This window comes from Penicillium concentricum (assembly GCF_028827145.1).
Source record: "Penicillium concentricum strain IBT 3081 chromosome Unknown utg000006l_segment0_segment0, whole genome shotgun sequence".
Classification (NCBI taxonomy): domain Eukaryota; kingdom Fungi; phylum Ascomycota; class Eurotiomycetes; order Eurotiales; family Aspergillaceae; genus Penicillium; species Penicillium concentricum.
The window spans coordinates 1,524,910-1,552,626 of NW_026622759.1; the positions used below are offsets into that span (position 1 = coordinate 1,524,910).

The following is a 27,717-nucleotide window of genomic DNA, read 5'->3' on the forward strand; positions in this document are numbered from 1 at the left end:
CGCAAACATGTCTCGTCCTCTAGTAGTTGATGTTCACACCCATGTGTACCCTCCATCGTACATGGCGATGCTTCGCGCTCGCAAAACAGTCCCCTACATCCACGACCCAGCAAGCGGAGAACCACGCCTGATAATCCTCTCATCAGATGATGACCCATCCATTCCAATCGACGAGCGCGGTCGCCCCGTCGACACATCCTACTCCGACATCAATGTCAAGCTAAGCTTCATGAAACAGCATGGCATTGACAGCAGCGTGATCTCTCTCGCAAATCCCTGGCTAGACTTCCTCGATCCCGCCGAAGCCCAGCAATGGGCTGAGCGCATCAACAACGATCTAGAGGAAACCTGTGCCCAGAACAATAAGTCCACTGACCCGGACAACACCCTCCCTCTGAAAGGACGATCGACTTTGTTTGCTTTTGCCACTTTGCCGTTGAGCGCACCTAGTCCCGATATCATCGTTAACGAGATCAAGAGACTTAAGACCCTGCCTCATATTCGTGGCGTGATTATGGGGACTTCCGGACTAGGAAATGGTCTCGATGATGAAAAGCTCGGTCCTGTTTGGGCTGCGCTGGAGGAAACCCAGTTCCTTCTCTTCTTGCATCCTCATTACGGTCTCCCTGATGAGGCGTTTGGTGGTCCTGAGGTGACGAAGCGCTATGGTCATGTCCTCCCCTTGGCTCTTGGGTTCCCGCTCGAGACGACTATTGCGGTTACCCGCATGCTACTGTCCCGTGTCTTTGATAAGTTCCCGCGGTTGCAGATCTTGCTGGCGCATTCGGGTGGCACTTTACCGTTTTTGGCGGGGCGCATCGAGAGCTGTATTATGCATGAACGGAAGTTTGTGGAGAATGGTGGTGATGTTCCTGGTCCGCAGAGGAGTATTTGGGAGGTTTTGAAGACAAATATCTTCCTTGATGCTGTTGTTTACGGAACTGCTGGCCTCAAGGCTGCCGTTGCTGCTGGTGAGGGTACTGATCGTCTTATGTTTGGTAAGTTTTCTAGTATTGTTGGTATGGTTGGGGTTGCGTCAAACTAATATATTTTATAGGTACCGATCATCCATTCTTCCCGCCTCTGAATGAGGGTGAGAAGGAATGGATCAGCGTGACGACCAACTATAAGGCTATCGATGCCACTTTTGAGGGGCAACAAGAGGCTGTGGCTGCTGTGTTGGGCGGCAATGCTGCTCGTGTTTTGAAACTCGAATAAGCATTATACTATCTAGCATAAATATCATTATACTGGTATGCAGATACCATCATCTCAATAACAACTGGGGTATAAGGCAATAAAGGGGAACAAACGTGAAACAAACGTAGTACCAGGAGCACAAATTCCATGGTCCGAGGCCTTAGATTGGAACAAACACAGTCTTCAACACATCCCAGCCAACAAGCCGCCACAGCTCCTGTGTAAGCCAGTCCGAAAACGTGTCCTGGTCCATCTGTTGACCATCAAGTACCTGAGGAGGCGGAGTATGCGGACGTCGCAGACCCTCCCGAAACAGATGGTCATCAGGTCCGAATACAGCCCGGAGGAGAGACTTTTGCATACGATCTTTGGCATTTGCAACAAATTGACGAGCAGCCGATGTCTCGAGGGGCGATGGAAAGGATTTACCATTAAGCATTCTATCCAGAAGCCGAACGAGATAATTTGCTTCGAGTTGTGCCTCGTTTGGCATAAGACCCTCGTCAGTCATTGCTTCCAGTCCATCTGGGAATGTCATCCCAGGACAAATGCCCATTGGCAGTCGCAGGTCATGGAAAACATGGAGAGCTAGCATTTTCCCCATACGATTGAGGACAAGGAAAAGAAACCCTTCCAATACTTTCTGATCTTCCGTGCGAGTTAGATTCAGGGAAAGTGCCATTGTGCAGAGCAGGTCTGCGAGGCGAGAGGCCGTCTCATTCTGGGTAGGTGAGTTCTTCTCTTTTGTGCGTTTGTTTTGTTCATCGGGTTGCGTGGCAGACTTCTGGCCTCCGCCTGATATAACGTTTTTGGTGACTGAAGTTTGCTTGGACATTGCAGTGCAATGCAGAGTGAGTGTTGTCATGGTTGATTCGAACAGGCCTACTAGGTAGTAGATGACCTGGGCTTGGTGCTGCGTGGAATTCTCGGCCCCAGTCATTTTGTGCAATGCTTTGTGCGTGAGATGGAAAGCAATTGTCACACCATTCATAACAGTTTCTGTATCCGGCACATTGGCCTGCTCGGTTTGGGAAGATTTCTCCTCCGTCAAACTGCTCTCGTTCTGGATAGTCCGGATCAGTCTCTGCTCTGCAGTTTTGCAGAGGATGACTGCATCCACAGCCAGAGAATTGGCCTCCGAACTGCTGTTTGTCCTTCTTTGCAAGGCCTTTTGGACGATATGCAGCTGTCTGTTGAGGCACAAGTCTGTAATGACATTAGTTATCATCGTGACTGATCTAGGAAAAGGGAAACAAGTACCATCTTCTTCTCCTGAATCATGATCATCATCCATCAATGGAATGCTTTTCTGCATACTTTTTGGTAGCTTTGTGCGTTTCCTAGCCATGTTCGAACTGTTCGCATTCTTACCAACAGCAGGCGCCTTGCGTTTGTTTGCCGGCAAGGTCTCATTGTCATTTGCAGTGACTTTGACACGCAGTTTGGCAAGAAGGCCCTCAATACGCTGGTTAAGCTCGTGGACTTGATCTTGTAGTTTGCTCTGTCCTGCCTCAGACCGTTCGTATGCTTGTTGCCAGAAGGAGACGCTGTCGAAGAACTTGTCTGTCGCACCAACTTGGCCCAAATCTTTCGACTTTTTAATGAACTCTCGAATCTGCAAAATGTATTCTAGAATGCACAGTCAATAATTGAATGGTCTGAGTCTGTAAAAACTGGATGTTCGCCTAACCTTTAACGCCTTGGCCTGGTGGTTTTCCCTTGACAACAGCCAATGCTAGGGCTAGTTGAAGCTTGGTTGGAGGTGTAACACTAGATTTAGACGGTGAGTCAGTTGCCATCTTGTCAATGGACTCAAATGGTTCATGGCTTGGGGTAAAAGGGCTGCCATCTACTGAAGAGAGCAGAAACTCCAGGATACACACGTGCCCAGGCAATATATATCTCCATAGATCTACCTCAATCCTATAATCATGGCCACAATGACAGTCAGACATATTTTCATCTTCAAGACAAAAGATAGAGAAAGAATTGAGTACTGAATGGTTTATTTGGCTAATTTAGGATAGTAAATAATAGATTTCCAGATGATTTCGCGATTGAGATCTAATACTATACCAGTTGGCGGCCTGAGGCGTAACAGATCCACCGCCCAAGCTCCGAACTTGAACCTACAAATTTCCATCTCAACAACACCTCATTTTCAAGAGCTCTGATTTAGGGCTATTTACCTCTCGGGGCTATCACTGTGCTCTATATCACCCTACTCCCCAACCCAGCAACCACACACTCCGAAATCGCAATATCAAACGCCCCATTTCATCTCCGCAAATCTCCCAGGCGACACCAGTCGCATAAACGACCAAGATGCCAAACGACGATCTCAAGGCACATGCCGCCTCAAACCAAGATTTCTACGCTCTGCTAGACATACAACCAGCCGCCACGGAGACCGAAATCCGTCGCGCATACCGCCGCACCGCACTAAAGTACCACCCAGACAAGATCAAAAACCCCACCGCAGCAGACATCGACAAATTCCATGTCCTCCAAATAGCCTACGATGTCCTCTCGGACCAATCAGTAAGACAGCTCTACGACAATGCGCGGGAAGCGCGGATGCGCAAACAGCGCGAGCGGGACATGATGGGAGCGGCGAAACGAAAGATGCGCGAAGACCTAGAAGCGCGGGAGCGGGCAGGCGCCGCCGAAATGGGTGGCGCGGGTGTCACGCAGGGTGTCAAGAGATCATGGGCGGCGGGTGGTGATGAGGACGCGGAAGAGAAGCTGCAGCGGGAGATTGATAGGATTGCGGAGGATGGGCGGCGGAGGAGACGCGAGGCTGGGGAGAAGGCTAAAAAGGAGCTTGATGAAGTGAATAAGATGATTGAGCAGCAGGAAGAGGAGGCTCGCAAGGCGGCGGATCGGAGTAGCCAGCGCGTGGACCGCTCGAAGGAGGGTGGCGCGCAGGTCCCTGAGCTCGAGCGTGCGGTGAAAGTGCGCTGGGTGCGGGAGGGCCGTGGGGTCGAGCTTGATATTGAGAAGTTGGCAGTGCTGTTTAAGCCATTTGGGAAGATTGAAAATACCATTGCGCTCAAGGATAAACGCCAACGGATCGGGGAGAACAAGGAGAAGAAGACTGTTGCCACTGGTGTGGTGGTTTTTTCGTCTATTGTGAGCGCTCACACTGCTGTTCTTGATAGCGAGAAGAAGATTCGTCAACATGCTGGTCAAGATGGCGAATGGGGGCTTATCGAGTCTGTTTTCTGGGCCACTGGCAACCAGCCTGATCTCGGTCCTGACACTTCATCTAAGCCTGTCCAGGCTGAGCCCGCACCTGCACCACCAGGACCCTCTGTCGACACTTCCAGCCGGCCTGCTAAACCATCATTCAACTTCCAGGGCTTGAAAACAGCCCCGCAATCCGATAAAGCGCCCTCGTTTGGCTCATTCGCTCCTGCATCTGCTCCGGCAGCTGCTCCGAGTGTAACGTCATTCAATGCATCCACTAAGGCTCCAGCTGCGCCTAGTCTGCAGGAAGTGATGATGATGCGGCTGAAGAACGCACAGCGTGAGAAGGAGCGCAAAGCTCTCGAAGAAGAGCTAACGCGAGAAGACGAGGCCGCAGACGCAGCAGAAGCAGCGGCAGCGAAAGGCCTCTAGCTCTCGCGCTTCATTTCTGCATTTTTGAAAAGTCCCAGCCTGATTCTACCATTGTATTTAGATTCAAGAGATACCCCAGAGAACGTTGTATTTGCAATGTTGAGTTGAATAGAGATACAAGAACTATTTACATCATATCATTTTGTGTTATATTATACATGAGTAGTGATTAGACACTAAGGCGTCTTAGTCTCGGCGCGCTTCGGCTTCGGATTCCTCTTCCTCCAGTTGCTCGACAAATTCCCGTGCCCGTTCACCCTCTGCTTCAGGATCACGGGGGGCGGGCTTCTCCTCTTTTCCACCGGAGATGAAATCTCTCAGCCAAGGCGGCACGAAAGCACGTACTCCGACCTCGTTAGGCTGTTCGACTTCCGGAGCCCAGGTTAGTTTGAAGTGGTGCTCATGAGGACGAGCAGGAGTTTCACCCATGAGCGCAACATCAGTCATAACCTCAAGACGGCACAGCGCAAGTCCAATATTGCCAATGCCATTAAGGAACGTTCCCGCACTGCGGTTTCGGCGAGTAGTGACACCAGCTTTAACAATATCCGCTTCACCAGAAGGCAAACTCAATTGGAAAGACGGATCATATGTCAGGATATCCGGGGCATTTTGCCCATCCTGACCCAATTCATAAAGCTGAACAGGCAAAAGACGCTTCCGCGTAACACCACGGTGGTGGGTACGGATCGTCAGTTCCTGACCGACATAACAGCCCTTGCGGAAATCGATACCACGAGCCATATCCATATTGCACTGCAAAGGCAAAGCCGATCCACTAATAACCTCCGCCTGGCCCTCCGCAACACCGTGCAAAAAGCGACGGACGGTGTACGAGTCCAGCTGGACCTCGGGCCCAGCAACCTGCGCCTCATCCGGGAAGTAGGTGCGCAGGCCGTCCGAGCCGGGCGTGATAATGCGGGATCCGAAGCCCGGAGCACGCGTGTCAATGCACCCGGCAATTTCAGAGGTGGGTGAGAAGGGCGACGGCGATTCCGACTCCAGACTATATGCAGCCCACCGTTGGGGCTCGGCGTGGTTCTTCCATGAAGACCAGATTGTGCGCTCGCCTTCATCCAGAGCGCGGAGCTTGAGCTTCGAGCGCAGCTTGTGTTTCTTGAGGTGCTTCAGCAGGACGGGGACTTGGTCCTTGTCTACCTCCACTAGCCAGCCTGACTCGGTACCCTGGGCCTCTGCGCCGGGGAGCGGGTAGATGAAAGCATCGTTCAGAACTCGGCCTTGTGAATTGAGGAATGCAGTGTATGCGCCTGTGCGTCGAATGTTTCGGTTTGGGTCGTTGGCTATTAGCATGTTCTGGGTCATCAGGCCCTGGAGGAAGGTTGTGCTGTCGGTGCCGGTGATGGAGATCAGTCCGCGGTTTGTGAGTCGGCTGTATCCTGCGGTCGGCGGGAGGGGGGCATTTTGGCTCTGTTCGGCGCGCTGTGCTGTGGTAGAGAATAGCCTACTGCGGTCCAGGCAGCGGCTACAGACCGAGGGGCGTGGGCGCATCATGGTTGAGTTGGTGTGCAGAGCCAATGTGAGTTGATCTATTTCTTTACAAATCGGGCGATGACGTTGGGCGGTGGATTGTGGCAGAAGACTATAGACGACGCCTAGTATTCAAATTAATGGATCACCGGATTTTCAAGTGGTTTACATTAGGCTATTGTACTCGCTAGACAATGATTCGTTTCTTGCAAGTTTGTCGAGGATAAGGGCTGAATTAATCCTAGCCTAACACCAGCTGTGGTGCTATAGACGTCAATACATCGCCAAGTGGCAGAGACTATTTGTACAACAGATGCCATGAATGGCTTTCCTTACGATAGACTTGGAATGTAAGAATAATCGGTTTCAATATTACACTATTGCTATGTGTGTCACTTCTGCCTAGCTAGAAGCTACCGCAGAGCCACCTGAGCATAAAATCAGCGGACCACAGAGCTACTTATTGCCCTTCGCCACTCCCTCCAGGAACCCAAGCAAGAACGCCTTGTTGCTTGGGGAGGAGACATGTTGACCATTGGTGTGTGCGCCAGCATCAGATGGGGTACCGCGACGGGAGATATCCCCGCTGCTCGGACGATGGCGGGAAGAGATTGGGCTGACAAACCCTGAGAACGCTGCCGGCTGCTGGTTAACGGCTCGGACGTCATACGGGGTTGAAAAAAGGGGCGATGGAGAGACAGGTGCCTTGCTGAAGAGAGACAAAAGTGAAGCTTTCTGCTCAGCAGTTTGACTCGGTCGACGGTCAAAGTTGCCCTGTGGGGCCAGGCCCGGGGTGTTGGCATCAACACCAGGCAAACTCAATTTGCGTTCAATCGCTTCTGCTTGAGGAGCCGTGGCCATCAATTCTTCATATCCAGATTTTTCGGATCGACGTAGAATCTGCGGCTGGAAATTCTTGCTGGGCTCAGAGGCTTGGGGGACCTTTGCAGGCTGAACCTGGGTTGCTTGTGCAACGGGCCTCGGCGAGGATACCTCCCGTTTGGCAGAATGAGGACGTGGTAGAATGGTGATGGGTGAGGATAGCTGCTGTGGCTGGGGCTGCTCTCGCCTGATCATATGATTCTTTCGGTGCGCTCCACTGTTTGACCTATGCGGGTTGGCAAATGACTCAAATTGTGGCGTGTTTAATGGTCCAGACACGGTAGCCGATGTCTGACCTGCTCCCGGAAGCCGTTTCGCTCCACCAGGCTGGTGCGTGAGCTGATTGTGGTGATCGCGAGGACGCTGAAGAATCTGCTTCTCTGAAGGCGCCGTAGAGGGCACAACAGGCTTTCCTAACAATTCTGCTGGTTCAGTTACACGGGCGGTTTGAGGACCTTTGAGCAAACCCAAAAGACTATCCTGATGCTGAGACGTCGTAGGCACCTGGGAAGAGCTCTGGATAGGAGCCGCCAACCTCGGTGGACCCAGACCCTTGGGGGTCTTAACCTTGAAGACTTCCAGGAGTGAGAGGGAATGGCTTGTGAGCTTCGGTGGAGGCAACTTGCTTGCCGGTGGGACGACTGGGCCCCGGGTTTGAGATAACTGAGCGGATTCAGAGAACTCAGGGTCTCCCGTCCGTTGAAATGGCGCGGGCATATGGCTTGGGGGCAGAAGACTATGGGCCATAGCAGGCTGATTATGGTGCTGATACTGAGACGAACTGGTGGTTGGAGGAAATTGAGGTATCGCGTGGGGTTTAGGATACCAATTAGGCGCAGTAGTCGGGAATGCAGTGCCCGGAAGGACCCGTGGGCCATTCGGAGAGTGCTGGATATGAGGTTGAGACGGGACAGTGTGGAATGGTGTCGAGTTCTGCCGCATGAAAGGAGACGGACCCATGTTCTGTTGCTGCTGAGGAAAGCCGGGGAAGAAATTTGGGCCTAAATGAGGCCGTTGTTCCGCAGATTGGACGTTGGACTGAGATACGTTGGGTGGCACCATGGAATTACCGAGAGCATCCTGAGGGAATGTCTCTTGGTTCCCACGTTGCAACAGGGCAAGAAGCCCGCTCGCCTTAGACGGGTCAACGGCAGAAGCACGAACTGGCTCGAGGCCGGGTGTATGACCTTGACCCGGTGCGGCGCCAATCTTCAAAAGGCGCTTGAGGTGATCTGAAGCATCTTGTGCTGAGGTCACCTCAGGAAGATCACTTGGAATAGCCATTTCCGCGAGAGACATCCCTGGAGTGCCATTGGCATGGCCATTTTCATCCATGGAAAGATATCCCTCGGCCTGTGAAGCCTGGGTTGTACCAGGCTGGGCTCTCGCATCAAGCTTCTTCTGTTGCGCAATCCACTTTTTCAGTGGGCTGAGGAATGGGGCAACCATGTAGAACTTGTTCGCATTTGCGACTGCGAGTCCTTCATCATGCTGTTTGTTCTTCTTTAACGTTGGCAGCTCTGAAAGTTTGTACCACTCAATCTTGCTGATTTCCTTCCGGGTGCGGGGTTCAAAGTAAGCATCACGGGGCAAGCCTCGAAAGACGTAAAGTCGCATATGCTGCTCTCGCATCGTGATCTCGATGTATTTAACATCGTCTTCGTTTTTAACCAAGTTGGCGTCCCGAATATCGAACCCAGTCTCTTCGTAGACCTCACGAATAGCACAATCAAGATCCTTTTCGCCCTTGTTGATTTTACCACGGGGAAAACTCCAGTTGGCACCCTTCTTCCAACCTTTAACCAAAACGACCTCGTCCATGTCTTGGTTCAACATGATCGCACCACGGACCGGCACGCGTGTCTTGTAATCGAGGAACTCTTGAAAGGCAGCCAAATGGTGGTAATGAGACCATGACGACATAAGTGGGCAATGCTGGAAAATGCGCATAGCAAATGTCTTCAAGTTCATTGACGGCAGCGCCGGGTCAAGCGGGCGAATGAAGTCTTCGTAGAACCATTGCGCCTCTTCGACTTGGAAACATATCCGTTCGACCGACTCAAGCTCCTCGCGCGGAAGGTTGATAATGAAACGGACACACAAATCATCCAGCCCTGTTAGCAATGGCCCACCGGCCTCGGTTAGCACCCTGTCGTCATACCGATCGATCAACAACCAGGCACTCACAGTCTTCTAACCGCATATTTGTTTCGATCATATCGGAAGATAGGCTCTGGCATTTCAAAATGTTGGTGACTGAAAAATAACTGCTCACTCAATCCGACAGCGCAAACGGTCGAAATAAGCAAGCAACACGGTGGAGGGAGCAGCTTCCAGGGAGGGTAGACCAACCCAGGGCTGTGTAGATATGGTGGATAGAATGGGGCAGAGACTACTCTCAAGAGGATGCGCAGGGTGTGGAGGTAGTCAAGGTTCCAATCAGGGTAGAGAAAAGAGGTGAATGAGGCGTTGGGAAGCAGAGCAATCATCGGAGCTGCCCAAGGTGGTGATCGGGTGACTAAGGTAATGTGTGGCGGTGATTATCCAAAATAATGCGCCACATGTAAATGTGGCTGTGCCGCGGGTTCCAGGATTCTCGGGGTGATGACGTCTTGTCGCGCAAAGCCGTTGATCTCCCTAGATCCCCTATATTCTTTGGGGTTGCTATATTAATCCACCTGGTTTCAAATTCAAGCATCTTCAACTACCCTTACGCGCCCTTTGTCCTCGCCATACACAAGTGAAACGAGCGCCTACCCAAACTCTGTCTACCCAACCAGGAAGGGTTTAGGGCCTATACATAGTCTATTTTTGTTATCCTTGCTCGGCATTCATCTCTTTCTTCAGCGCTTCTCTGGGGAAGATTTCAATTTCTTCACTCCCTCCAGCGAAATATTGTGATCCAAAGATGTCAAAAATTCTGGTATCTCTGGTTAGCAAGAAGGTGCTAGGTGAAACCGCCAAGAATCATTTTGGTACTGAGGTGAGTTTCCTTGCATGACTGGTATCCATTTGGTCTTGCGAAGAGAGATCAGGCTGACCCAATTCTCTATCTATCTAGGACCCTTACTTCGAAGAAGTTCCTGCTTCACGCCTCGGTCGTACATTTGGAAAAAAGACCAAAAAGCGCCGCAAGGCCATCCCGCCGGGCCTCTCTGAGAATGACAGCAAGGTCCTGACCAAGGTCAAACGGAGAGCCTACCAACTGGACTATGCTCTTTTCAGCTTGTGCGGGATCCGCTTCGGCTGGGGAAGTGTGGTTGGAATTATTCCATTGTAGGTTTCACCGGGATCTATTGCACTAGCACCGAGAGACCAATGCTAACAAATAAACTACAGCATCGGCGATGCTGGCGATGCTGCGCTCGCAATGATGGTTGTGAAATCTTGCGAAGGCATTGACGGTGGACTTCCTCAAGCTCTGCGCATGAAGATGTTGCTCAATGTGATAATGGATTTCTTCATTGGCCTTGTCCCTTTCATTGGTGATCTTGCCGATGCAGTGTACAAAGCGAATACCCGAAATGCCGTCCTTCTCGAAAGTCATCTGCGCCAAAAGGGCGCCAAGGCGTCCTCACAGCAGAGCAACAGACGACAGGATCGGATAGTTGAAATCGACAACAGTCTTCCCGATGCATTTGACAGGCAAGAAGAAGGAGTTGTTGGCGACCGTCCACCGGCCTATGATGATACGCGACCACCGGGTCATGGAGGAAGGAACAATGATGCCCCCCAGCCTCCAGCCAGGCCCCAGCCGGCCAAACAGTCCCGGAAGTCATTCGGTAGATGGTTTGGCGGAGCAGGTCATCCGGAAGAGGATTTGGAGCGAGGTGGAGCGAGGTAGCCTGTGGTTCATGAAGATATTGAGATCGTAATTTCAGATACCCCATGATTGTCGATAATTTCAGATAAAGCGGGATTTTCGTCTTTAGTTCATTTAATTTTGTCATGAATCAAGAATATTCCTCTTCAGCAGAGCTCCTCGGGTCGAGACCGCATACATCCGTAGCAGAATTGAGAGCTGTGGTTATCCTCTGCCTGATTTGCGACAGTAACTCCGGAATTACCCTTCACATTTCCCAGTAGACTAGCACAAAGAGCACAAGTTGGTGCACTATCAGAAGTGGAGGGATTGAGCTTGTTTGCGGTTCTGGCCACATTTGCCATGACACCAGGATACTTTGCGCCTTGGTTCTGAACATATCGCAGCATCAACTCATCAATAGAAAGGTTCTTGGTAAGAACATTTTCGGAAGGCGGTTGATCGGGTATGACAATATCAGAAAGCTCGGCACAGACACTCGCATATTGGAGCAACTCGGCCTTAAACAGATCACGGAGCGGATACTCGAACCTCACGCCCCAAGGAGACATGCCGTCGGATACCTGCCAGGTGAGGGAAGCACCACGTCCCTTGGCGACACCCGCAAGTGCTTTCGCAGCGAGACGGCTGTCCGAGTCACCCCACATCACAGATTCACATCCAGACTTCTTCGCAAATTCAACGACCAGTCTGGTCAGCAAGATATTGTCGACGTCGGTCCTGGACGTGGGGGTGGCAATGGATGCACGGAAGGCAGCTAAGCGCTCTTCATTCGACTGAGCGCTGTCGTCTATGAATTTTGATCCAGCATATTCCTGCAGAATCTCCTTCACCTCCGGGACATAGTCGAAGATGCTATGAAAAGGTATGCGAGTAATATCGTGCACCGGTAAATTCTTTTGAAGAGCCTTGTAGTTTTGATCAAAGGGAACGCCTGTAGCTGCAATGGTGGAAGGTTCGATGACCAAGATCTTGAAGTCGTATCCCAGAGGGCGTCCGTTGCTCAGGCGATTCTGTCGATCGGAATTCAATATATGCATCAAGACCGACGAGGAAACACCGAGAGACACAGGGAGAAGCAACTGGTGTTTGGGGCCATCTAGACCAAAAGCTCTATAGACGCTCAAACGAGACTGGACCTTGTGTGCTATAAAACGTCTAAAGCATGAGCTAGAAAAGGAAAAAAAGTCAGAAACTATGAGCTGGAGGGGTTGTAGATTGCCGACTTGTCGCGTACCTGCAAAGCTGCCTCTTGCGGACAGTGAGCTCGAATTCTGCATCCTTGCATTCCATGCATGATTTGTTCAGTTCCTTTGCTGGCATGATGACTGTAAAGTAATGACTATTAAACCTGGACTCTGGACTGGACTTCGAAAAAAAAAAGTAGACCGAAGTTGGAAACTAAAAAATAGTGGCGGTGCCCGCTTAGATAATAGCCACGCGCGGCTTCCCCGGTTTGGGGGCCATTGGGTGAAGAGAAGAACACCTTAGCCTCACGATTTTCTAACACAAGACACTTTACCGTATTCGGCTCTCTTTCTTCTTTTAGATCCGTTCTTTGGTGCTGCGTGGTCTTAAAGACCTGATCCCTAATCCCGGAGCCTAGTCTCGCTTCAACTCTACGGTCGCCATGAAGGGCTGGCTCCAGACCTTGGGCTTGACAGCCCTATTAGCAAGCCATGCGCTTGCCAATGATGCTGAACTGGTATGTCCCTACACTCCATTCAATGGTTAATTGTCAGAAGCTAACGTCGTTCTGTAGAAATCCGACGATGCGCACCGACAACGATGCTCAGGGATGTACAGTCGCAAAGCTTGGGGAGGAGATGTTGACCCCTTCATTTTGGTGAAATTCACCAAGTCGGAAGTCAAGGATAGTGATCCTTTGGCTAGTTTGGTGATATTTGAATGGACCGATGAGAGTTTGATTGGCCAGTACCGGTCCGGCGATGCTGAGGTATGTCTGTCAACCCCGTGGGAACCACCGACGCGGCTAATCATTGGGTTTAGGTCAAAGAAACAATTTGCGATGCCTCCAACGTTGAGGCAAAGATCTGCACGAAAGAACAGCTCGGCTCTTTTGTTCTCACCAGCAATGCCACCGACGTCTCCTCAAGCCCTATCATCTCGAAAGCCATCCACTTAAACAACCCCGACGCCGTGAAATACCCTGTCAGAAAGACTGGATTCTACTGCGTGAGCACCTATGCATACTCCGGCGAAGACTACAAAGCAGTGGTCACCTTCCGAAACTCATACGGCGAGCTTCCCGCTGCACAAATCGCAAAGCTTCCATTTTATGGGGCCCTGACGATCGTGTATGCTGTTATTGGAGTGTATGTGACTCGCAGAATCGATGGACTTGATAACTTTTCGAGTAAATGCTTACGCAAAATTTTAGCTTCTGGGGCTTCCTCTACGTGCAGAACCGTTATGACATTTGTACGTCGAGCTTCCTTCTCCTGTCCGAGCCATGCTAACACTGGATAGTGCCCGTCCAAAACTATATCACTGCAATTATCGTGTTCTTGATCGTCGAGCAGCTGATGACCTGGGGATTCTACGGTAAGATACAACAATCGATTCCTTGCTTGACTCCATCTGACTTTCCTAGAATACCAAAACCGCCATGGTCTAAATGGCGGCGCAAAGGCACTCATGGTCATTGTAGCAGTACTCAACGCGGGCAGAAACGCTTTCTCTTTCTTCCTCCTCCTAATTGTCTGCATGGGCTACGGCGTGGTCAAGCATTCATTAGGCCGAACCATGATCTTTGTTCGCATCCTTGCCATTGGTCACTTTGTGTTCGCGGTCGTCTACTCAGTTGCCAGTCTTTCGATCACCCCTGATAGCGCCGGTCCTCTGGTACTTCTGATTGTTCTGCCCCTTGCCGGAACATTGACAGCTTTCTACGTGTGGACCTTGAATTCCCTGAACGCGACGATGAAGGATCTTATCGACAGAAAGCAAAAGACCAAGGCGATGATGTACAAGAAGCTGTGGTGGTGTATCCTCGGCAGCATCGTTGTGATCTTCGGTTTCTTCTTTATCAACTCATTCGCTTTCGCTGGACGCAGTGACGCCAGCTTTGTGCCCGAGCACTGGAAGGCCAGATGGTTCGTTCTTGATGGCTGGCTCAACCTGGTCTACCTATTCGATATCGGATTCGTGGCTTACCTGTGGCGACCGACTGTCAACAACCGTCGCTTCGCCATGAGTGATGAGGTATGGAGCTCTTCCCTAAATAACCAAGAGCAAAATCAGGGTACTAATGTTTCTTACAGCTTGCTCAAGACGACGATGGATTCGAGATTCGGTCATTCGGCAGTGGGTTGGATGAGGAAGATGCCTATGATGCTCCCCGGATTATCCTGGCAGCTCAGCCGCCGAGGGCCGTCGTGATCTCTCCCCAGTTCCTCCCAAGCCCTTCTCCTCCTCGGCGCCCCACAATCGTGACTCAGTCGAGGAAGAGACAATATTCGCAGTCGGCGAAGAGGATGGTGAGAGGTGGTCCGATGATGAGTCGCCTCGCAATTCAAGCGAGAGACAGAGACTCACCGGCAAGGACAAGGATTAGACTGAACATTGACTGTCTTTTTTTTTAATACTAATGCTGTTCCTGGTTAGCGTAAAAGCCGATCAGGGCCAGACATCTGGTGAATCAGTGGGGTTGTCATTTCACTCAATGTACAACCTGCCTCCAGGGCAAGGATGCAAGCATGTCATGGCGTTGGTCTTTCCTTCACACTTATGTTGAATACTTAGTTCCTGGCTCGCTTTTTAGTTATATTATTGCCTTATACGTGTTGCTTAGCTGCAATAATTCCTCAAGACATCTCCCGAAGCCAATAAGATAGCGAAAGTCCAAATACATCTACATGGAAGATTCAAAATATAGCACCTCTTGGAGCTTGGTATATTACATAGCAGATAGTACATGTAGTTTGGCGTAATTGCCTTGAGATGAGGTATTATTCACAGCCCCCTGAACATTATTGCGGTACGGTATGAATTTATCCGAATCACAAATGCTTTACGACAGGTAGAATCCCATTCTTTGACTATCACTGCCCGGTATCATTCTCATTCTTCTTGCTACGATCACTATGGATTTTGATCATCTTGCCGAAAAGAAGCAAGAACAGAAGGCTGCTGCTTGGTTGAATCTTTGGTTGAGCTGGAGCCCAGAAATTCTGTCTATGCAGCTTGCTAAGAAGCATCGACCTGGTGAAACTATATCTGCGTGTCTATGGAGAAGTGGTGCTTTCAATATATGCTATCGGGTCAGATATGATGATGGTCCAGATGTCATTGTTCGTTTCGCTGCCCTTGGAAGGCCTATTCTCCGCAGGGAGAAAGTCCAAATTAAAGTTGCAACAATGAAGTACATACGCAAGCACACTTCAATACCTGTTCCTGAAGTGTTCGGCTCCGGTATCTGTTGGGCGGGCACTTACATTGTATGTCATTTCTCGAAGGAGTACCATTATCACAGCTCCTCAAAGATCCTTCTTCGGGAGGAAGGCCAGTCCTGAACCCGCAAGTAAGCGATCGGAACTTGAAGCGGGCTTATCGTGAAATGGCCACGCTTGTCCTCGAGCTGTCCAAGCATGAATTTGATTCTATTGGTGCGCTTGAGGAAAATGAGGGGGGCTTCTTTGTCGCCAGGCGACCTCTCACCTTCAACATGAATGAGTTAATGGTGTCTGCAAATTTACCAGAAGCAGTTTTCCCTTCACACACCTTCAGGTCAGCCACGGACTACTTCAAGGCACTTGCTATGCAGCACCTCTTCCATCTTCGATTGCAGGAATGAGATGCTGTTAGCAGCGAGGAGGACTGTCGGAGGAAATTCACTGCTCGTTGTTTATTCCTGGATATCACGAAGAAACTCTGCACTGAATATCCTCAAGGGCCATTTCGGCTATGTTGTGACGACTTTCATCCTTCAAATGTCCTGATAGATCTTGATACCTCCCGTGTCTCGGGGGTTATTGACTGGGAGTTTACATATGCTGCGCCTGCTGAATTTACATGGGTAGCTCCATGGTGGCTCTTGTTGCAATCCCGGAGGACTGGGAGCGTGATCTCAACATGTTCTTGGCTCGATATTCTCCCAGACTTCGTGCCTTTTTGGAAGTCCTGGGTGACCACGAAAGCAAGTTGATAGAACAACAACTCCTCTCTGAGTCACAGTGCCTGTCGCCACGGATGGAAGACTCTATGAAGACAGGGTTATTTTGGGTCTGTTTAGCCGCAAGATACAGCTCCATGTTCGATGAAATCTATTGGACATTCATCGACCATCGGTATCATGGAACCTTTACTTCTCTCGATGACCGTATACGACTTCTGGACGAAGAACAACAGCAAGAGATGAACGAGCTTGTGAGGCTCAAGACTGACCAGTACAAGGACACAGAGAATATTGACGATCACTATCCAATTGATAAGCTACTTGAATTATGATTGTGTTGATACTCGAGACGTTATTACCCTCTGGAAGGCCTTTTTGGATGTCTTTTTCCCTTGGTGCTATAGAAGGATAATATCATACTATTCAATCTCATAATTTACCCGTGGACCTACATTTCAAGGATGAGAGCCTTGTTACGTTAGAAATGTACCTAGAAGAGTTGACTCATTCCAATATTGCAAGTTGATATTTCCTTGCTGAAAAGGACTTTCCGGTGAATTGACTCTGTCTTTTTATGTGTTTTTTCTCCTGGTGTGATAGAAAGATAATAGTCTCTCTTTACTCTGAATTATAACCTTGAAGTATAGACGACGGCCATCCATAGGATTCCAAAGGTGGAGCTTTGGCCCTAGACGACTTTTGAGTCATACGGAGCCTCATGCGCTAGTCTCCTCTCATCCTTAGATATAAATTGGATTTCAATGCAATTAATATTTCTGAGCTGAAAAGGTCCTTGGAAGTGTTTTGACCCCAGTGCTCTATACTCCGATAAAAGGAAGCTTATCGCTTGCCCCACAGGTCCAGCTCTTGCCAAACAGATACCCAAGCCCAACCCTTCTCTGCAGTGAGGCAGTATCAGCATCTTACACATGCACCCGGCATCTAAGCATACACAATGGCACTAGATACACACCCCCACCCCGCAACCTCCTCTTCCGACAAAGAAAGCGACAATGACAACACAAGCACAGCCACCGCAAAGCCAGAACCCCAATCAACAGAACCGCATCCCAGAACAAGCACGACACTCTCAGCCCAGCTAAATCAAGAATGTAATGACCTACTCTCCCAAATCGACACCTACCAATCCCTCCTCGCATCCACACTGCGGAATCCACAGCTCGTCGAGGTGCGCCAATTCCGCTCCAGCGTAGTCTCCGAGCTGAGGATGCTGGAGAAGCTAGGACGACAGATTGAGGAGGCGATTGGAGGGACGAACGCAGAACCTGAAACAAGTCGGACAGAAGATGGGACGACACAACCACCGGGTGATCCGGATTTGGAAATGCGGTTGGTGCATGCGCTGCGCTCATCGAATTTGCCGTTCTACCAGGCTGTCTGGAGGATCGCGAGTGGGTCTTGTTCTGGGTTGGTTGCGCTTGGCAAGAGGTTTTACTGGGATGGGGAGACGAAGGCGTCGGAGAGGAAGAGTGTGAGTGGGAAGGGGAAGGGTGGTGCTGCGCAGCCGGAGAAACAGCCTAACAAAGATAAGCGCAAGAGTGTGTTTGTGGATATTGTGGCTGACGATGGGGCGGAGTGGGTGAAGGTGTCTACTCTCTCTGAGAGTCGGCTTTTGTTTGAAATGGCGAAGAAGGGATGGGAGGGTGATAGTGATGAGGATGAGTGGTCTGATGGGGGTAAAGGGCGGACTATTTTGCAAAATTTTGATGAGGATGATGATGGGGATGATGATGATGAGCTGGAGCTCATTAAGCTAGCTCGGGATCTAAAGAAGGCGTCTGATGCTACGCGCGTTAGATATAGACATCCTCGGCTACGGGTTGTTATACCTAAGATTGAAGAGGGAAGTGTTCCTGAAATTGACGCTGTCTTGAACGAGATACGGAGCTATGGTATTCGCGTTGACTGCCAAGGGAGTCTGCCAGCAGAGACTCCCACCGGGCTAGCCCATCTCCTGCCTCAACCGTTCAAAAACTTTACTTCGACTCTGAATGTCGACTGCACTTTACTCCTTGCCTTGGTCTCTGACTTGTCTCACATCAAGGACATCCCACTATCACCTCATTTCCATAGAGCTATCGTTCGACAAATCGAAGTTGAGCGGGAAAAACCACTGCTCACTTCCGAGCTCTGGCCGGCTATGGATGGTCGTGAGCTCGTATCCACCACAGAGGCTGCAGTGCGCTTCCGGGAAATTGTCGAAACCATTGGAACAGAAACGGAGAAGAGCCGGACTCGCATGTTGCTGGGAGATCCACCATACGAACAACTCGATCGTGAGGCTATTCTCCAGAAGTTCCAAGAATTGTCTGATTATAAGGTGCCCGCCGATTGGAAGATCCCCATCAAGGTGGTTGATGCCCAGCAAGTGATTGATGCGGCCAAGACAGAGGGTGGCCTTCATCCGGTGGTACAGGAAGTTGGGGAAGGCCTATCGGATATCAATCATAGCGTGTTTTTGTACGGTTGGGTCACCGATTTGACGACCATTTCCAGCAATCGCACAATCGACAAGCAAATCGAGGCCACCGTCGAGGACAGCAGGAAAGACGATGATGGCCTACAAGGCCCTGACGTTTGGATCTGTGACACAGCGCGAAGTCTGGTTGGCAAAGACAAAGATCGAAAAGCATAAGCATAGAGGTTCGGTCATCTGCTAGACGTGAAATAGAAAGCGTTTTTCTTCAGCTTGAGAATTTATGAACACGGTGCCATTATTCTGCAGGGCATCCAGTCATGCAGTGTGTTTGTAGTCAGTGACTGGCTGAGAGTTTGAAAGAAAATAGGATATTTGGTCCTTTCCATCGTGCCATCCGATTTATTTATTTTTCTGAAGATTTGCCATGGTCGTCTGGGACATAGAAGATAATTTCCTTGTCGGCACTGGCGATCATGTTGTAACGCGGGTTGTATTCCACCATTGACGCGCAGTTTGGAGCAGGCAATCTAGCCGAGGGCTGCAGTGTGATGTCTCCCCCGCCGATCTGTCCCAAGTCCCACACGAGCATACCGTGCTGATCACCATTACCTCCAATAACGTATCGGCCATCGGGACTGAAACAAGCGTCGCCTTGCCCGAGAGGCTTGCCAGTCGTGGACACTGGTGCAGCACGCCCAGACGCTCCGCTCTTGCCGGCCAGGAAGGCCTTGAGTGTGCCATCAAAGGCGTCTAGAACAAAGTGACCATGGTAGTCTGTTCCAAGCATCAAATATTTGCCATCGTTGGAGAACTCCAACCGCGTCCATGCACGTCCCCGTGTCGACGGTGTGAATCTCTCTTCGTATGGCGCAAGGTCAAAGGTGGAGAAGGGCGACTTGTCAAAGTTGCGGAAGTCGTATAGAAGCACCGCAGCTGTGGATTGCGAGGCGATTGCAATGACCGTACCCGAAGGATCAAAGGCGGCAAGATATGGTGTCGCGAGGTTAAGCTTGCCCTGCGCATTTCTCGAATTCAAGTCCCACAGTGTCACGGTATCATCCTTGGAGCAGGACATGAAGGCGTCGCTTGCGGGGGATTGAGCTAGGCAAGTTACTTGGTCGTTATTGCCGGTGAAATATCGGATGTATCCCTCGTTGTGAAGGTCCAGTAAGCGCAAATTATCTGTGAATGGTGAGCTAGGTAGCCAAAAGCAAGGCCATTGGGTCACATACTATCAATCTTGGTACTCGCGTGGAGGACCTGGCGAGAGTGATGGGTGAACCTGGCAAGATGAACACCATATTTCTTGCTAGCAACGGATTTGTTGAATTTGCCCTCCTTCACGTCATAAACATGCATACTGTCATCGTTACCGGCGCCGATTAGAACATCGCCCTGGTCGTCAAAGTCCAAAGAGGTCACGTATTTGGACGGGTCTTTTTTACAAGGGTGGAATCCCTATAGAGCAGCCTTATCAGAATGGTGCCATAATTTTAGAGTTCATTTGGACGTACCCTTGATGGGCGGAAGGTGTCAATAATATCCGTGATTTTCTGCGACTTGAGGGGAGCTTGGGCGGCGGGTGGACCCTGCTGAGGTGTTGATTGGCCTTCGGTCATGGCTGTGTGGTTGACCGGTAAAATGAGAGGTTGAGAATATTCAAATTATCAGCCAGGGATTGCAAATTGCAAATAACAAAGTGAACAGAATGTGAGAGAGAGGATAGAGCCAGGACATAGAAATCATAAGCTCCGAGATGAAGCTCCGCTGGGCTTTTTTGCGCCCCTCACCGCCTCGGCTGACATAAAAACTCCGGGGTCCGACGCCGGAGGTCCCAGGCGCAATTGACCAATGAGCGTTTAACCGAGTCCCAGTTCGCCGCATGTAAGCTTTTATGTCCACGGTTATCTCAGGGCGCGTATTGACCCAACTTCTTCAATATCTGGGCCTGGGTGAAAATATCGTGCATTCATTCATTTTTTCACACTACCTCAGTTGTGACTTGGCTATACCAGCCTTAATAAATTCGCACATATCCCACAGAATCTCCGCTGCTGGCCGCGATCATCACATCTTGCGGGTCCGATCTTCCTCCGCTAACCGACAAACCTGAGCAAGTCATCACACAGTCAAAGTATCGCATATAAGACGATATGTCTACTACTGGAGGGTATCTTATATCTATGTGCGGGAAGGTGTACAAAGCTCGCGCTAACAATTGTGGTTGAACAGCGCGTTCATTGCAGGTGGCATTGCAGCATGTGGTGCAGTCACCGTCACCCACAGTTTCGAGACGGTCAAGATCCGGTTGGTTTTCTAATACTCCGGGTATGCTGTCATAATACTGATAGACAAATTGGATATCAGGCTTCAACTGCAGGGTGAATTGCAGACCAAAAATGAGGCAGTGAAAATGTACAAGGGCCCGTTGCACGGCATCAAAGTCATTTTGCAAAATGAAGGGCCTCGGGGTCTGTTCCGGGGTATCGGATCTGCTGTATGTGATGTCCCCTCGAAACTGGATATCAAGGCGCATCAACTAACATCCGGGTCATGTAGTATATTTACCAAGTCTTGCTAAACGGCTGCCGTCTGGGCTTCTACGAACCTATCCGCTCGACCCTCACTACTGCCATTTACAATGACCCCAAGGTCCAATCCCTCGCTGCCAATGTTGTCGCCGGAGCTGCTTCAGGTGTCATTGGTGCCGCAGCCGGGTCGCCTTTCTTCCTTGTGAAGACCCGTCTTCAGTCCTACTCACCGTTCCTTCCCGTCGGCACCCAGCACAACTATAAGAACTCATTTGATGGCCTTAGCAAGATCTACAAGGGCGAGGGCATCAAGGGTATCTACCGTGGTGTTGGCGCTGCTATGATCCGCACCAGTTTCGGCAGTGCCGTGCAGCTCCCCACATACTTCTTTGCCAAGCGCCGTCTGAACCGCCACCTGGGTATGGAGGAGGGTCCTGCTTTGCATCTGGCCAGTAGCGCAGCTTCTGGCTTCGTTGTCTGCTGTTTCATGCACCCCCCTGGTATGTCATCTCGGACACAGGCTATATGTTCTTCGCTGACTTTCTTCTCTCTAGACACGATCATGGCTCGTATGTACAACCAGACAGGCAACCTGTATGGTGGTGTATTCGATTGCCTGCTCAAGACTATCCGCACCGAGGGTCCCCTTGCCATTTACAAGGGCTTCTTCGCCCATCTCGCCCGCATCCTTCCCCACACTGTAAGTGACAGCAGTTAAACCTTGTGTTAGCATTCATGAACTAACCCCGCCTCTAGATCTTGACTCTCAGTCTGGCCGAGCAGACTAACAAGCTGATGCGCCGTGTCGAGGACCGGATCCTGCCTGACTCCTTCCGTGAGGGACTCTAAGCAACTTATGATATATATTTTGAAGGGATCGTTCTTGCGAGATCCATTAGCAGTATCTGCATTGCCTGGCTGGGGTTTCTTTTCGAATGTTCTGTGCCGCACAAATGCTTCTTCTGACTGGACATATATTTGGCGTTTGGTAGATTAAACTCTTATTTCGGAATTAGAGACTCTGTACATAGTTTCACATATCGCAAGCTTTGGAAATATTTTGGTTGTGTGCCTTGGCATTGATTTTCCCTAACAGTCGGTTTCCCTGGCACTAATCACGAAACATGAGAACGCGCTAGCACGTGGATGATGCAAGGCACTTCCCTGTTACTCCCACTAGTCCACTAGTCCAGAAGTATGTGGGGGTTGCCGGTGCACTGAGAGTTCAAACTTGGCAGGAGATATCTCGATGGGCAAGGGATCACTCGCCACATTGCATTCAACCCTTGGGAACAGTCTCAATACAGTATAGATGACTTTGTTTGTACGGAGTGGCCGGTACGGAGTGGCCGGTACGGAGTAGCCGGTACGGAGTAGCCGGTACGGAGTAGCTATACCCGAATGGAATTTGGATAAAATAGTCAAAGACCCCTAACCTTACCGAAAATACTCCATGGCTGCCTAGGCGTGACGCAACTAAGATGATCGGCCCTTTCTTTCTTCCCTCGCGGGTCCACACCCAGAACCTTCTCTATGGGGTAGAGGGTAGAAGCCCCTACATTCATAGGACTTGACAGGAGCTGCCACATGTTTTTTCGCCTTTGAAACGCTGCAGATTATAACATCGAGATTAAGATGAGAATACCTGGGAAGGACCAGTTAACATGTATGGAGTATGGAGTACAATGTTATGCACAGAATGGACGCGTGTGGGGAGCTGAGAACGCCTTACATGAGAAATGGCTATTAATTGGCGAATGAGCTGCTAACGCCTGGATCTAGACCAATAACAAAACCAATTAGATCCGTAAATCCGGATTGTTTTCCTAGTCGCGTCGCGTGTGTGGACTCTCTGGCTTATCTGATCATGATCAATAGTGGAGACTGGAAATTGGAGACGCGTGGGAATTGATGTCCTGGATTGTAGGTTTATAGAGGTAATGGCGTGGCAATTGCTATTTTGTATATTGGATGTTCGCTATTATTATTACAACAAAGTGTCTAAAGCTTGGAGAAGTTGTATGTATACAGATGTACGGACTAGATAAGATCAGAATCTCAATCTCAATCTACAAAATCCATATGCACAAGAATGGAGCTGGAATGGAGTTGTTAATGGAGCCAAGGACTATCCTTTCGGATGTTGCTGGGATTCCAGTGGCATGAGAAAACAATCGCCCAATTAGGAAAGAAGGGCTGGGAAAAACCAAGGTTGACGCGCCGGATGTTACCTAATCACTGCGCGCGGTCACGTGCGACGTGACTTAGCACGTCGCGCTAAAGAGAAATCGGCAGTACTTAATCAACTTTCTCTTCCCTCGTCCAACTCCAAATTTCCCATCCCACTCTCAAGGCTTCTGTCTCATTCTTACTTGCTGTTCTCAAGTGTTTTTGTGATATTATATTCCTCACATACTTGTTCCAATGGCCGCTCAAGTCACTCCCTCCAAACAGGTACGTGATGTCACGTTTCTCGCCTCTCGCCTCTCGCGTCAGACGCGTCGTGAAGTTCGTTTGAGCTAACATTTATTCTTCTTTAGGCTGCTTCCTCCCTCGAGAACCTCAAGATGAGCGATTCACCTATCAAGAAGCTCGACTTCCAGTCGGTTGACAAGGAAAACGCGCCTGCGTCCCTCAAGCCCGTCGACGCCACCATTGAGAAGCCTACCGAGAAGGCTCTCTCGTCTAAGGCTCTTAGCATCAAGGAGATGGAAGCTACAGAGCCCCTCCTCCAGGAGAACCCTCACCGTTTCGTCATGTTCCCTATCAAGTACCACGAGGTAAGTCACGTCGACGCGTTTCACGCGTAAAGTGGATATCAAGGATATCCTCCCACCAAGAATATCGAAGCTAACTATACCCCTCATTGCAATAGATCTGGCAAATGTATAAGAAGGCCGAAGCTTCCTTCTGGACCGCCGAGGAGATTGATCTCTCCAAGGATCTTCACGACTGGCACAACCGCCTGAACGACGATGAGCGTTACTTCATCTCCCATGTCCTGGCTTTCTTCGCTGCCTCCGACGGTATTGTCAACGAGAACCTCGTCGAGCGTTTCAGTGGAGAGGTCCAGATCCCCGAGGCCCGTTGCTTCTACGGCTTCCAGATCATGATGGAGAACATCCACTCTGAAACCTACTCTCTGCTCATCGACACCTACATCAAGGAGCCTAAGCAGCGTACCTACCTCTTTGATGCCATTGACACTAGTAAGTGCTTCTCCCATTGACTTTATGTTGTTCAATTGTCTAACCTGGCACCTAGTTCCCTGCATTGCCAAGAAGGCCAACTGGGCCCTCCGCTGGATCAACGACCGTGAGTCAACCTTCGCTTCGCGTCTGGTTGCCTTTGCTGCTGTCGAGGGTATCTTCTTCTCTGGCTCATTCGCCTCCATCTTCTGGTTGAAGAAGCGTGGCCTCATGCCCGGTCTCACTTTCTCCAACGAGCTGATCTCTCGTGATGAGGGTCTCCACACTGACTTCGCTTGTCTGCTGTTCTCCCACATGAACCACCGCCCCGACCCTAAGCTGGTTCAGGACATCATTGTCGAGGCTGTCGGCATCGAGCAAGAGTTCCTGACTGACGCTCTTCCTTGCGGCCTGCTTGGCATGAACTCCAAGCTGATGTGCGAGTACATTGAGTTCGTCGCTGACCGCCTGCTGGTGGCCCTCGGCAATAAGAAGTACTACAACGCCACTAACCCCTTCGACTTCATGGAGTCTATCTCCCTAGCTGGCAAGACCAACTTCTTCGAGAAGCGTGTCGGTGACTACCAAAAGGCTGGTGTCATGGCCAGCACCAAGCAGGAGGTCAACGCTGAGGGTGAGAAGGTCGTAAGCGACGGTCTCAACTTCGATGAGGACTTCTAGAAGACGTCCTTCTCTCTTCCCTCTTGTGTTGTTTTATACCCTCTCCCCTTTCACGTGATATTATGCCGTTTTCTTATTCTGTTTTTTTATTGATTGATGCAATTTCCGTTCGAAGGCTCGCATGGGAATGGCGTTTTTTTGTTTTTCTTTTTTTCCTGGTCTATCCTGGACTCTGGTGTCCATGGGTGAGTGACAGGTTCTCTGTATCTAGATGTTTAAATCATATTCAATGTGTCTCTGAAAATATGTCTTTTATCAATGTAGATAACACCAATAATCTTCTCAAAATACATTTTATCAATTGAACAGTCCTATCCTTACGAAGTACTTCAAACTCTTGAAACTCCATTAATCCACAAGACTATGAATTTTGAAAGGCAGCCCAAACTCGAAGGGTATCTGGTATCTCATTCCCGATATCAAAAAGCCTCAATCCCACATCTATGAATGCATCATAAAAAGCAACAAGCGAAAAGAAGCAAATGGATCCAATTCAACCAGTTAATTTAATTTACCGCTTCCCCTTCCCACCCTTCTTCTTCCCCTTCGCACTCTGTCCCTGTCCCTGTCCCTGCGCCTTAGCAACAACCGGCACAACCTCCTCAGCAGGGGCATCAACCATCTCCACATCTGCGGCAGGCACCACAGTCGATAACCCCAACCCCGCTACATCGGCACCGGCAGCCAGTTTGCCCAGAGTCGTAATCAGGCGTCCAACTTCCTGGAGCTTGTTTGTGCGGTAGTGCAGACAGATTCCGGTCGTTGGGTTGAATGTTTTCAGAGTGAGTGTTGCGGTTGCGGTTGATGGGTGGGCGGGTGTGGTGGTTGTACCACCGGTGGCAGTGGCTTTGGCCTCTTTTCGCACTTGGGATTTGTGGGCGCGGATTAAGTTTCCTCGACGGTTTGTGGGGAAGGAGTATTTTGTTACTATGCGGGTCTGGGGGGGTTGTTAGTTTAGATTTGGATTGGGGTTTGCGGGAAAGGTCGAGTGTTCATTGTTGCCCGCTATGGGGACGCGGTGTGGAAGATTGCATGGAAGGGTTTGGGGATAGGGTTATTCTGCTGCTTACTGTGTCTGGGTACGCTTGTAATAACTGCGCTGACTGTTCCAGGTAGGCCTGGGAGGTGGGTAGGTAGGGCATTTTGGAGTGGTGAGTAGAGCTCGCGGGTTTGGGTTGAGAGGTGTGGTGGGATGCGCAGGTTGATGGGTATCTCTTTTTGGTATTGCGGGGAATGCGCAGAATGAAAAGTCGCGGATCAAAATGAGATATCCGCTTAGATTCAGGGCTCGAGGGAGGAATTGGTTGGCGGGAGTGTTGGATGGAGAGAGAGTGTGGAGGTGTTATCAGTGTGCTGGCGGCTTTTTCCATGTCTTGGCATCATGGTTCACTCAACTATACTCCGTACTACACTTCGAGATGGCCGTGGAAGTCTCGATAATTAAAGAGTCTCTAATAGTTTTTTATTCCCTTGCGCTATTCTCATTACTTGAGACTAATTAATCGCAGTCATTAATCCCAAGAGCGAGAACTAAGTCTCTACCAACCACATCTACAACCAATAATCTGAGCTACACCACGCCGATTCGCAGTAAATTGGCCCAAAATAGCTATATTAGACCTTTAAACTCCCTCGAAAGGAAAAGTTTACATCCCCTTTATGTCCCCGTGTATATTTTTCTTTCTCCCTTGTAAAAAGCTCACCACATTGTATTCATACAAAAGTCCTGGAAGCTGGCCAAGAAAAGACAGCATCGTGGTCTAATGTTTTCACCATGGCTAGGATCGGCCGTGGAATTTTTCACAAACTCGCGATCAGGAGCTGTGTTCAGTCGCGAACAAGTTTCCCTGCTTCTATCAGGGATTTGATGAAGGTAGAGATGGCCCGAATGGCAATGCGAGCGATCTTGTCACCATCACCTGCGTCCGGGTCGAAGGAGCACACAGTAAGTGAGGTTGGGAGTGACTGTTTCGGAACGAGCTCCATACAACGAATGAGATCCGACTCAAACATTCCACCAGGAGATGGATAATCATTGACTTTTCCGTAAGATTCGTCCAGCACATCAAGGTCGAGATGAACCAGAGCAGGGCTGTAGTCCTTTTTCTCGAGATGAGCCTGTAACTCAGCCGCATAATCGACCTTGTGTGATGTCTCTCCCCAGATTGCGGTCATGCCTGCATCGATCACGCGTTGTCGTTGCACTTCAGACTGATCGCGCAAACCGCAGTAAAGAAAGCGATTATATTCAAGAGGCTGGTAGCCGGGTACCGATGAGATAAGAGTCTTCCAGCTCTCTCCACGGAGCATAGACAGTCCCATAGCATCGAGATAGCCGTTTTCGTTGACATCGGGTGAATCCAGATCATCATGTGCATCGAAGTAAATGAAACCCAGATCTTTAATCCCGAGGCCACAAGCTACACCCGCACTAGCCATGCAGTTTCCAGAAAGAACCAGTGGGAACTTGCTCTGAGCAACGGCTTCTGTAACGGCTTTGGAGGTACGACGCAGGATTTCAAAGCTGCGTCCAATCTCTCCTTCGAAATCATCAACGGGGTCGATTTTTTGAATGTCGTATTTGATCTGCAGGCGTTCCAATTCATCAAGCAAGCCTAGTCTACGAATCCGGTGTGGTCCGTTTCCCACACGGTGATCGCGAAGACCAACATGGTATGGAGAGAATATAATGGTGATGGCATTCGCGGGCATAGTTGGGGTTTAAT

The 27,717-nt window shown here is 50.0% G+C and overlaps 16 protein-coding genes across 16 annotated transcripts; 9 read left to right on the plus strand and 7 right to left on the minus strand.

Moving 5' to 3' along the window:
* Window positions 1-7: 7 nt before the first annotated feature.
* Window positions 8-1,218, plus strand: N7517_010767 (amidohydrolase family protein; the record flags this gene model as incomplete). Its single annotated transcript, XM_056728490.1, has 2 exons — window positions 8-998; window positions 1,058-1,218. 2 exons carry the CDS (start codon window positions 8-10, stop codon window positions 1,216-1,218), a joined length of 1,152 nt encoding a protein of 383 aa, XP_056574305.1.
* Window positions 1,219-1,360: 142 nt separating this feature from the next.
* N7517_010768 (uncharacterized protein) lies at window positions 1,361-2,999 on the minus strand (the record flags this gene model as incomplete). The annotated part of the gene is made up of 3 exons (XM_056728491.1): window positions 1,361-2,406; window positions 2,461-2,829; window positions 2,891-2,999. The coding sequence occupies 3 exons, from the start codon at window positions 2,997-2,999 to the stop codon at window positions 1,361-1,363; spliced, it is 1,524 nt and encodes a 507-aa protein (XP_056574306.1).
* A 526-nt stretch (window positions 3,000-3,525) lies between these two features.
* On the plus strand, window positions 3,526-4,821 carry N7517_010769 (putative cell cycle control protein (Cwf23); the record flags this gene model as incomplete). Its single annotated transcript, XM_056728492.1, has 1 exon — window positions 3,526-4,821. The coding sequence occupies one exon, from the start codon at window positions 3,526-3,528 to the stop codon at window positions 4,819-4,821; it is 1,296 nt and encodes a 431-aa protein (XP_056574307.1).
* Window positions 4,822-5,007: 186 nt separating this feature from the next.
* Window positions 5,008-6,333, minus strand: N7517_010770 (YgfZ/GcvT domain-containing protein; the record flags this gene model as incomplete). The annotated part of the gene is made up of 1 exon (XM_056728493.1): window positions 5,008-6,333. One exon carries the CDS (start codon window positions 6,331-6,333, stop codon window positions 5,008-5,010), a length of 1,326 nt encoding a protein of 441 aa, XP_056574308.1.
* A 432-nt stretch (window positions 6,334-6,765) lies between these two features.
* Window positions 6,766-9,409, minus strand: N7517_010771 (decapping enzyme complex catalytic subunit DCP2; the record flags this gene model as incomplete). Its single annotated transcript, XM_056728494.1, has 2 exons — window positions 6,766-9,305; window positions 9,379-9,409. The coding sequence occupies 2 exons, from the start codon at window positions 9,407-9,409 to the stop codon at window positions 6,766-6,768; spliced, it is 2,571 nt and encodes an 856-aa protein (XP_056574309.1).
* Window positions 9,410-10,099: 690 nt separating this feature from the next.
* On the plus strand, window positions 10,100-11,035 carry N7517_010772 (DUF4112 domain-containing protein; the record flags this gene model as incomplete). The annotated part of the gene is made up of 3 exons (XM_056728495.1): window positions 10,100-10,174; window positions 10,253-10,467; window positions 10,531-11,035. The coding sequence occupies 3 exons, from the start codon at window positions 10,100-10,102 to the stop codon at window positions 11,033-11,035; spliced, it is 795 nt and encodes a 264-aa protein (XP_056574310.1).
* Window positions 11,036-11,160: 125 nt separating this feature from the next.
* On the minus strand, window positions 11,161-12,337 carry N7517_010773 (uncharacterized protein; the record flags this gene model as incomplete). The annotated part of the gene is made up of 2 exons (XM_056728496.1): window positions 11,161-12,184; window positions 12,252-12,337. The coding sequence occupies 2 exons, from the start codon at window positions 12,335-12,337 to the stop codon at window positions 11,161-11,163; spliced, it is 1,110 nt and encodes a 369-aa protein (XP_056574311.1).
* A 307-nt stretch (window positions 12,338-12,644) lies between these two features.
* N7517_010774 (uncharacterized protein) lies at window positions 12,645-14,591 on the plus strand (the record flags this gene model as incomplete). The annotated part of the gene is made up of 8 exons (XM_056728497.1): window positions 12,645-12,719; window positions 12,777-12,971; window positions 13,025-13,350; window positions 13,416-13,456; window positions 13,505-13,579; window positions 13,629-14,239; window positions 14,299-14,341; window positions 14,398-14,591. The coding sequence occupies 8 exons, from the start codon at window positions 12,645-12,647 to the stop codon at window positions 14,589-14,591; spliced, it is 1,560 nt and encodes a 519-aa protein (XP_056574312.1).
* A 529-nt stretch (window positions 14,592-15,120) lies between these two features.
* N7517_010775 (uncharacterized protein) lies at window positions 15,121-15,830 on the plus strand (the record flags this gene model as incomplete). Its single annotated transcript, XM_056728498.1, has 2 exons — window positions 15,121-15,474; window positions 15,510-15,830. The coding sequence occupies 2 exons, from the start codon at window positions 15,121-15,123 to the stop codon at window positions 15,828-15,830; spliced, it is 675 nt and encodes a 224-aa protein (XP_056574313.1).
* Window positions 15,831-16,060: 230 nt separating this feature from the next.
* N7517_010776 (uncharacterized protein) lies at window positions 16,061-16,483 on the plus strand (the record flags this gene model as incomplete). Its single annotated transcript, XM_056728499.1, has 1 exon — window positions 16,061-16,483. The coding sequence occupies one exon, from the start codon at window positions 16,061-16,063 to the stop codon at window positions 16,481-16,483; it is 423 nt and encodes a 140-aa protein (XP_056574314.1).
* A 623-nt stretch (window positions 16,484-17,106) lies between these two features.
* Window positions 17,107-18,807, plus strand: N7517_010777 (uncharacterized protein; the record flags this gene model as incomplete). Its single annotated transcript, XM_056728500.1, has 1 exon — window positions 17,107-18,807. The coding sequence occupies one exon, from the start codon at window positions 17,107-17,109 to the stop codon at window positions 18,805-18,807; it is 1,701 nt and encodes a 566-aa protein (XP_056574315.1).
* Window positions 18,808-18,994: 187 nt separating this feature from the next.
* On the minus strand, window positions 18,995-20,210 carry N7517_010778 (WD-repeat containing protein SWD2; the record flags this gene model as incomplete). The annotated part of the gene is made up of 3 exons (XM_056728501.1): window positions 18,995-19,773; window positions 19,824-20,049; window positions 20,106-20,210. 3 exons carry the CDS (start codon window positions 20,208-20,210, stop codon window positions 18,995-18,997), a joined length of 1,110 nt encoding a protein of 369 aa, XP_056574316.1.
* A 534-nt stretch (window positions 20,211-20,744) lies between these two features.
* On the plus strand, window positions 20,745-21,971 carry N7517_010779 (putative mitochondrial oxaloacetate transporter (Oac); the record flags this gene model as incomplete). The annotated part of the gene is made up of 6 exons (XM_056728502.1): window positions 20,745-20,761; window positions 20,824-20,898; window positions 20,959-21,088; window positions 21,151-21,622; window positions 21,677-21,822; window positions 21,879-21,971. The coding sequence occupies 6 exons, from the start codon at window positions 20,745-20,747 to the stop codon at window positions 21,969-21,971; spliced, it is 933 nt and encodes a 310-aa protein (XP_056574317.1).
* Window positions 21,972-23,546: 1,575 nt separating this feature from the next.
* On the plus strand, window positions 23,547-24,991 carry N7517_010780 (ribonucleotide-diphosphate reductase subunit RNR2; the record flags this gene model as incomplete). Its single annotated transcript, XM_056728503.1, has 4 exons — window positions 23,547-23,576; window positions 23,663-23,902; window positions 23,998-24,331; window positions 24,387-24,991. The coding sequence occupies 4 exons, from the start codon at window positions 23,547-23,549 to the stop codon at window positions 24,989-24,991; spliced, it is 1,209 nt and encodes a 402-aa protein (XP_056574318.1).
* A 511-nt stretch (window positions 24,992-25,502) lies between these two features.
* N7517_010781 (SRP9/SRP21 family protein) lies at window positions 25,503-26,133 on the minus strand (the record flags this gene model as incomplete). Its single annotated transcript, XM_056728504.1, has 2 exons — window positions 25,503-25,928; window positions 26,062-26,133. The coding sequence occupies 2 exons, from the start codon at window positions 26,131-26,133 to the stop codon at window positions 25,503-25,505; spliced, it is 498 nt and encodes a 165-aa protein (XP_056574319.1).
* Window positions 26,134-26,818: 685 nt separating this feature from the next.
* On the minus strand, window positions 26,819-27,703 carry N7517_010782 (arginase family protein; the record flags this gene model as incomplete). Its single annotated transcript, XM_056728505.1, has 1 exon — window positions 26,819-27,703. One exon carries the CDS (start codon window positions 27,701-27,703, stop codon window positions 26,819-26,821), a length of 885 nt encoding a protein of 294 aa, XP_056574320.1.
* Between the last annotated feature and the right edge of the window lie 14 nt (window positions 27,704-27,717).